Source organism: Dendrobium catenatum, unplaced genomic scaffold, assembly GCF_001605985.2.
Source record: "Dendrobium catenatum unplaced genomic scaffold, ASM160598v2 fragScaff_scaffold_1217, whole genome shotgun sequence".
Classification (NCBI taxonomy): domain Eukaryota; kingdom Viridiplantae; phylum Streptophyta; class Magnoliopsida; order Asparagales; family Orchidaceae; genus Dendrobium; species Dendrobium catenatum.
The window spans coordinates 37809-47477 of NW_021319679.1; the positions used below are offsets into that span (position 1 = coordinate 37809).

General features: G+C 35.8%; 1 protein-coding gene across 1 annotated transcript; it reads right to left on the minus strand.

Annotated features, from left to right (window-relative positions):
• Positions 1-2508: 2508 nt before the first annotated feature.
• LOC110112516 lies at positions 2509-3993 on the minus strand. The gene has a single exon (XM_020844768.1). It carries the CDS (start codon positions 3991-3993, stop codon positions 2509-2511), a length of 1485 nt encoding a protein of 494 aa, XP_020700427.1.
• Positions 3994-9669: the final 5676 nt, after the last annotated feature.

The following is a 9669-nucleotide window of genomic DNA, read 5'->3' on the forward strand; positions in this document are numbered from 1 at the left end:
TGGCTTGTGAGGAGTCCCCAAAAAAAAAGGAAACGAGAGCTGGCTTTTTTCAGGAATTTAGAAATAGTTTAAGGTAAAATTGCACCACGAATCCAATAAGCAATAGTATTTTGGATAGTGAACTTGAGATACTAAAGTCTACCAGCAAAAGAAAGCAAGTTAGCCTTCCAACCATTCATTTTTTGTTGATACTATCCACTAAAGGTATAAAGTCTTCAATCTTAAGTCTGTGGAAAGACAAAGAAATCCCAAGGTAAGTGATCTTGGAAGTGATATTGTGAATGGATAGGATGTTGCATATGTATTGATGATTAACTTGCTGCTTAGGGAACATAATTGCGCTCTTATTAAAGTTAATTTGCAATCCCGTGGCATTAGCAAAATCACTAAGGATGCAAGCTAGTTTGTGGCAGTTTTGTATAGAGGCCTCTCCAAAGATCAGAACATCATCAGCATATAAAAGGTGTGTCAGAGAAAAGTTATCAGCAGTGATACCTTTAAAACCTCTAACCTCTAAGAGTTTAGAAAGAGCATCCATGACCACACAAAATAGATAAGGGCTCAACGGGCATCCTTGTCTTAGCCAGCAGAGAAGAAAAATAGCCCTCCAAAGCACCATTAAGCACAACAGAATAATGCACATTCAAAATGCACAACCTGATCCAGTTAACAAGAAGATTGGGGAATCCTTTTTGAACCAACCTAGCTAAAACAAAATCCCTAGATACATAATCAAATGCCTTTCTAATATCTAGTTTAGCACAGTACATTTGAGTGCCACCCCTCTTACCTGCAGAAGCAAGAATCTCACTAGCAAACAGAATATTATCAGTGAAAATTCTAGATTTCACAAATCCAAACTGAGTATGATTAATGATGCCAGGCATGACGGGTTTTAGCCTACTAGCAATCACTTTAGCAATAATCTTATAGACAACATTACATAGGGCAATAGGTCTATAATCAAAAATATTTGTAGCATTATTATGTTTTGGTATTAAAGCAAGAGCAGTGGCTTTAACCCCAATAGGGATATACCCTTTAGAGAAGAAAGATCTGATAGCACTACACACATGAGGACCAACAATATGACATCCAGTTTTGAAAATATGGAAGTTGAAACCGTCTAGACTCGGAGCAGAAGAGGAAGAGCCCCCAAAAACAATAGCCTTAATTTCCTCATTATTCACAAAAGAGGTAAGCACATTAGCAATGGAGGCAGAGATCACATTACCAGCAGGGAAACCATCCAGAGATTGAATAAGAGGAGGGGACGAGTTGTACAAAGCTTGAAAATGCCGAGTGATAGAGAAGACAGCATCAGTCCTAGATGATAGAGGAGAGGAAGCAAGCAAGTTTTCCACCGACTTGGTGCTACTCCTACATCTAATTTTACCATATAAAAATTTGAGATCATCCTCTCCATGCTTTAACCAATTCACCTTTGCCCTTTGAATGATCCAAGAAGCATGCATAGCATTAAATTCCACAATGTTAGCATTAAGAGCTTTTAAAGAGGAATTATACAAATGATTATTCGGATCAGCATGCAATTTCTCCAAAAGATCTCTTTGAGAGTTGAGTAATGAATCCATATGCCTAGTGACAGAGTTAAAACTCGACCAGGACTCTTTTTTGATGCAGAATTTAACTGTTTTAAGAGTGTTGCAAAGATGAGTGAGCGGGTTACCAGAAATAGGAACCGAGAAGGCTTCAAGAAGGATAGACCAGTACCTATCAATCTTAGACCAATAATTTTTTAAAAGAAATCTGTGCCGTGAGTGATAAATCGTACCAGAGTGAAAAAGAATCGGACTATGATCAGAGAAAGAGGGGCTCTGAACAGAGCAATAAGAATCAGGAAAAGCCTCCAGCCAACTGTCATTCACAAGGATTCTATCGAGTTTTATGTGAATGGGAGAACCCGGTTATTAAACCAGGTGAATTTGTTGCCAACCGTATTTAAATCCATGAGACTATTGATAAAAATCATGTTATTAATGTTAAAAAGAGCAGAATGATTAAGAGAGGAACCCCCCAACTTTTCAGAGGCATAACGGCAGTGATTAAAGTCCCCAAGCAGCACCCAGGGAATGCCAGCAGCAGGGGCAATTTGCACAAGAGAGCTCCACAGATCTTTCCTTTCCCGAGCACTGTTAGAGGCGTAAATAACAGAAATTTGAAACAGAGAGTGGGAGGCAACAGAAACAATACCAGAGATGAGTTGAGAGGAGATGTGCGTGGGACTAAAATCCAATTTTGCATAATTCCATTTGATCCAAATCCTCCCCGAGGAGGTCAAGTTGAAATTATGACAACTTTTTTCATTCAAAAAAATGAAATGAGACTGCTCAAAAAACGGGTCTTGAAGAGAATTCACGTGAATCCTATTCTCCAGAATGCATAACATGTCAAGTTTAAAAGACTCAGAAATACGCTTGCAGCAAAGAACTTTGTCTGGGCGATTAAATCCCCTAATGTTCCACGCTGCAATGTTGGGAAGGAACATTAGGATTTTAAAGTATGGGATTTTTTGACCTGCTTTCCCATAGTAGTTTTTTTGGACGCCACAGAATTGTTCAGTTTTGATTTGTCATTTTGTTTTTGTTTTGGAATCCAGTTATCTCGGACATCAAGATCATTGCAAGCCTCCTCCTGAAAAGATGATTCTTCCTCCTCCACATTTAACACTTCAAACTTGTTGGGGGAATTAATCTTCAACTCCATAACTTTTTGTGATCCTTGTATATGCAACGAACAGGAAGATGTGGAGGCCACCTCCTCCCCATTAGGTGAGTTTAAATTCGGAATGACTGTGTTATTGAGAACATTGGCAGAGGGATTGGAAATAAGATTTTCGACTGAGACCACAATGTTTGAGATAGGCTCTTGGACATTAAAAGGAGAAGGAGAATGAGGTTGATAAAGGAGAGGTTGACCAATGCTGTTGTTGTTATGAGACACCAAGGCAGTGGTAGAGGGAGGGAGAGAAGGAGGGTGAGGTTGCTGAGATTCTCTAATAGGTGGCCTCGAAAAAATTTTAGAGGAAGGATATCTGTTTTTAGGTTTCCTACTAAAGCTCCGCCCATGATGTTGTGTATTAACTGCTGCCGTCTCATCGTCTCCATGAACTTTCGGTTTAGAAGGGCAGAGAGAAGAATAGTGCATAAGCGACTTACAGTGATCACACGGGATGGGTCTCCATTCGTATTGGACCTTCAAGCAAACAACATCTCCATCCAAGGAAACTTTGATTTTTTCCTGATAGGTAGCGTTACAATCCACCAGAACGCAAATCCTAGCAAAAGTCAACCTCGTCTTTTGCTCATTCAGATTATCAGCAGCTAGAGGTATACTGATTTTGCTTGCAATCCTGGAAATCCCCTCCAAATTCCAACATGCAAGAGGGAGGTCGTGTATTTTGACCCAAATCGGAACGGAAGCAAAATTATCCCTAATTGGCTTAAATTTTGGGTGCCATTTTTGGAGGATAAAAGGTCTTCCAAGCAGGAACCAGACTCCCCACGACCAAACCATATCATAGTCTTCAGTACATGAGAAACTAATAAGAAAGAATCCATCGTTAAGAGATAATAGTTGTACCGATCCTTTGAGGCTCCACGTTTTCTTGATCGCCCCCTGAAGTGCTTCATAAAACGGTCTCCGACCAATGGAGTAGCCCACAAGGCACAAACTCCAGTCTTCGCCCCCTTTAGAAAGGCTATCGTTAGAGAAAGGGACAATCTCAGGTTCATCAGGGAAGTGGGAGAGATTGAGGGCTTTAGGAGCAGAAGTTTCGGGAGCAAAAACCAGATTCCAATTTTTAGGAGTAAACTTAGCTTTTCCACTTGGAGACTGAGAGAGCGGTGGAAAGTCCGAAGAGAGGAGGCCAGCCTCCATATGAACGGAGGGAAGAATGTCCTCCGGCAACGCCAGAGGAGGGGAGAGGGGGGAGAGACACAGAAGAAGGCGGGAAGAGGATGCCCTAGCCATCACGGGAGCCTCTAAGGACTGGTAATCTGCTCAAATTTTGAATGGGTGATGATCTGGCCAAGATCTCCTCAATGCGGTTTTTATGATGGTACTAGGATTGTGGTTTGACCAACTTTAACACTATCATTTTTGGACATTAGTGCTTTGGCTATAGAGTTGTTATTTTTTTTGGCCCTCATTCAACTAAATCTAAATGAAGCTTTAATGAATTTGGCCATGTGGTATTATAATCAATGTCAACCCAACATTAATTATATCATAATGAGACTTTAATAAATTCATCTTTATAAAACTATCATATCGCTTCGTAAACTCATTAAAGTTGACTAGCTCCATAAAACCAACAAAGACAGTAGAGTTCCATAAACTCATTGAGTTTGGTAAGCTTCAAAGATCAATTGAGTTGGGCAAAATCCAGCATAAGGCTACTTCTTGGTGATGTGGGATTAAACTCTCTAGTAAATCCTCGAAAAGATTAAGGTTTATATGTAAAGTAAAAGAATTATATCTAGCCTTCCATGTAAGTTCCTTAATATCGTTTTCATATATTAAAGGACATTCTTAAATTTTATTTGCGAAGGAAATGAACTTTGTCCTGTCTCTTTTAGTTAGGATCCTTAGAGGTGTTAAAGCTCACGATGGGACTTCATTAGAAGTTTACCCATGATTGTGATATAAATCAAGTACTCATTAACCATAACCACTCATGGGATATAATCAAATCCTAATTTAGGTAGGATTAAAAACACATTTTGAGGGTTCTTATTAGAACAGTTGACTTTGAAGCACAAATTTTACTTAAGAGGAATTCAATTATAGAATCTTGACAATAATTTCTATGACATTTACAAACTTGCACATTAAAGCGTAGCATTTAGTATATTAAAATATACATAAATCACTTCTTACAATTATTTGCTAACTCGAAATTTGTTTTTTACAACTAAAATAATTAAGCCGAACATCTTCGAGACATGTGCTATGGCAACTTAAATCCCTAATGTTTATAATTATCATCATTAACCTGTGTTATGGCAACTCACCAAATCCCCAATGTACAAAGATTTGCATAATAGAGTTAGCACATGCGCTCAAAAGCTTAGTATAAGATTAATCATGATAAAAAGAATGCATAAGGAATACGTAACATATGATAAAAAAATGTTCATTTTATCAAAAGTACCGATCTAATTTTATCCTTTTATCTAATACAATTAGTAAGGTTGAGTGATGTTTATTATTGCAGAACATTTATACAAAATAATTTGCTTGTAGGTTTATACATAAATGTCTTTGTATTTTTAATAACATCTATACCTATTTTGATCATAAATATTGCACTAATGACACAATTTTGCATTAGGAGGAGAATCTGATGCAATTTATTTCCTAGTTTATCAGTTGTTTTGAAGCTGGAGATGAATTTAAAGACAATAGGTTAACAATTTGAATAAAAGTAAGTCTAGCAGAATAGCATGCAAACAGATGAATTTCTTAAAGGTTGTAAAGATAAATGTGAATTAAATATCAAATTAGCAAAGATGGATAGAAGTAGTAAACTTACAGGTTATTCAATAAATATTCATCATTATAGATGCATTAATATTAAAGGTCTCCACCTACCTAGTTGATCTTGTTGATGAGACAAACATGATAGACAAATACAAAAAGTAGAAAACTACTAACTAGAAAGCAGTCAAAATCCATTCACTCATAACCGAGGGTTTTAATCATGCCTGCATAAATGCTAGAGAGATGAATAAAAAAAATTGTGAAAGAATTCAAGCTCATGCATAACAAAAAAAAACATATAAATATCATACTAAAAATTTTTAATTAAAAGTAACATATCAAATAAGAGATCCAACACATGAGAAAATCTCACATACTTTCCTTATAAGTATACATCATCCTCATTATCATAGTTGTCATTATCATTATCACTAGTCTTATCTAATTATTCAAAAATGACGAGTTTGCCAAAAAAATTGAAACCAAAACAGGTCGAATGATAGGGACAATGAGAAAGGACTAGTCCACATCATGTGGCTTCTCTTTTTTTTCGAAACTAAACATTTTATCTGATTATTTGAAATTGGTTATAGGAATCCTCTAAATCCCTTCATTACTATCAAATTTTACTTTCCACAAAATCAAATACTTTATTTTTCCACACTTACACATGTCATCTTCCAAAGAAACACATAAATCTCCTTTCAAAGCACACACATGTCACTTCTTAATCTACACACAAAGAACACTTTTCAAACACAAACACACTTTTTAAAATACACATGTTTTACTTTCCAAAATCTACACATCTCATCATTCAAGGTTCACACGCTTTACCTTTTAAAGCATTTCACAATTCCAATATATACACTTTTCAGTCACTTCAATTTGCAACACATATACAATCCAATTTCCAAAATTTCCATGGCTCACTCTTAGCATACACACTTTCCAAAGCATTTTATAAGAGGTTTATGCATGCTCATCGTTAAAAATAAAAGCATATGAATGATTTTCAAAAAATTTCCAAAACACTTCATGATAGAAGAAAGCACAAACTTTCTCCTACATTTCTCCAAAAATTTTGTATAAAAGACTATTGAATGTTCACCATTTCTCAAAAATTCTTTATAAGAGACTTATGAATGCTTATTTTCAAATCGACTTAAAGCACAAATGGACATATGAAAAGCTTTTTCAAAACTCGTTAAAAGAACAATCCTGAACATACATTTTTATGCATATTTCTCCAATTAACCATAAGCCATACAATGATAAAGTGTTACTCTAAATACATGCTTCATATCAAGCTCAACTTACAACAACAAGCTATTACTCATGAAACAAAAGAAAGGCCCATAACAGCCTCATGCAATCCATCATTCTAATGTCATTCTTCATTAATATTAACTTTTCTTCCACAACAAATGGAGAAGTGTCGACTACAACACAATTAAATCTCTTTGTAAAAAAAATTCGGATCCAATTTTACTCATGAAACAACCACAAATACAATGATAGCCACCACACCAATGTAAGGAAAAAGCAAGAATATTATAATTTATAAGGCTCGACAATCACATCATTCATCCAAATGAAATAAACATGCATTCTTGCTTGACAATTAACATAATTGATAACTTATATATGCATATTATAATTCATCTAAGGCCATTCAATTGATTCATTTAACATAAAAACAAACAACTACCCTCACCCTGGAAGTTGATAGATTTAAGCAACGTGCATATTGATCGACCATAATGAACATCTCATTACTCAAGATGAGCTCTTCAAGATATAATCATAATAGGTAAAGTATAGATGTATTGAGCATTAGCTATCAATATGGAAAACCTACTGCGACTGTACAGCAATACCACTGAATGCATGTCATACAAGAAGTAAAATTAAAAAACAAAAAAAAAAAAAGTTTCATATTATACTTAACAAGAAGTTATGAGCCTGTCCATCCATACTCTATACGAATGAGTTTTAAAAGGTAGTAATTCTCAATTTAATAATTTTTAAAGTTGCATGATGTATCTCCAGGAGCTCCAATCCTTCATTCAATATTGTCTTAAAAAGATATAAGTTGTTGAAGTCAAGTGCGTCAAAAGCGCAGGTAAAGCGTAGTGAAAGCGCGGTCAAGGCGCACCCAAAGCGCACTCAAAACGCACTCAAAGCACATAGTCAAAGCGCAGTCCATGCGGCAACTTTTTAGTGGATGTCCGGACCAATTTCTAGGCCCGGTGATCGGACCTAATAATTTGCCGCGAATGAGAGGGCGACCGGAGAGAGTAGGCTTCTTCTGCAAATATATAGGAGGTAGTGGGGGCGGTTTCCGAATGAAAAAAGGGAGAAAATGGATCGTGGGGTTCGACTTAAACCGGTCCAACCGAACCTTAGGTTTGGCTCAAACACCTCTTTTAATTAGAATTTTGATTCAAATGAGAGGAAAAATTAAGATTTGTTTTGATTTTAATTTAGATAGATTTGTATGCTAAAAATGTTTCTTTTGCTAATTGATTATATATATATATATAAAATCTATTTTAATGAAATAGGTTTATTCATTTAAACAAAATTAGTTGACATTTTAAAATAAAACAACTTCAAATCCATTTGTTTAATTTAACTAAAGTCATTTTAGTTCGATTGGCTCGCGTAGAGTCAATTCAATCTAATCAGAGCTATTGTTGTTTAAATTGAACTCGACTCGAGTTAATTTGATTTGGTTTCACTTCCATTGGTGTAGCAAATTTTGGTTTAAAATATTCGATTTGAGATGAGTCGATTTGGGTTTAGTTTGGAGATGAATTAGATTTGGATTGAATTGATTTTGATTTAGGCCGAGTTATCAAGTCGAGTCGATGCTACATCACTAGGTATCCACCGAAGGGGAGATCTAAAGGGAATGCCATCTAAACTACACTACAAAGACCTAGGTGCTAGATATTGATTCCGGAGAAGTTGATCTCGAATAAGTAGGTCGGCACATATGTATTCAAGGGAAGGAAATTAATGGAAAACTTTTCTCAAATTGAAAACATAATGACTGGATTTGATGATGCAATTTGGGGGAAAAAAAAAAAGAAAAGGGCAACTCTGCATTTGAAAAGTCAGACGTCGAGAACATATTTTTATCGGGACAAGTTTTCCCATTTGATGACCCCTTCAACAACTTCACAATGAGAAGCACTAAATCATCTGGTAACGAAGGCAAGTTTCAAGATGACCATTTGATCTGTTCCCCACGCCCAAGTCCAATTTCAAAGTTCCATCTGAGTAGTAAGGTAAGAATAATTTCATCAATCAGAATGAAATGTTCGCAAAAAAGATGGTTTTTGAGTTCAATTCACATATACCAATGAAGCCTTCAACAAAAGCTAAAAGCTTCGATCAATACTCTTCAAATGGTTGAGACTTCTTCAAAGAAATTCATTGTACTCATCTTCCTAAGTATCAGGAGTATAATAAAGATAGATGTAGTTCTGGAAAACCACCGTTAAAGGACTATGAAAAGAGATCCACATCTTCAGGAAATGCTGAAAGTGTCGCTGGAGCAGAAACTTTGAGCAAAGTTAGTGAACATGAGGGATCAAAGAATGAAATTCCAAAACCTTTTGATAGTCAAAGGGTTGTAAATTCTCACGAGGAAACTGAAGTAATTCTAACTGTGATGGAGGAACTTCCTAATCAAATACAGATGTATGTGCATAGTAAACTGTAAGTATTATATGCTTATAATGAATCATTATCATCATTCGGTATGTAATACACTCTTTGATAGCATTATAGCAATACGGATCTATCGTGCTCCATTGTCTTTTTAGTAATCAATTTCAAGGACGTTCACCAGTAGCGCCCCATCCATGTAACGAAGGTTCCTCAGTTCTTTCATTCTCATCTTTTTGTTGTTAATCTCATTTTGTTTGAGTGACAATATTTAGATATGTCTAATCATTAAGATTTGATTATAATGCGATACAAGAATCATTTCTCGGTTTCTTCTTAAAAGAAATTTATCTTCTGGCCTTGATTCTGTTTTGTAGAATCTAAAGCAATGTTAGAACCTGAAACAAAGGAAGTTCATAGAGAATGTGGCTGTAATGGTGATGCATCTTGTCAAGTTATGCTTGAAAGCAATGTGCTTCAACTTCT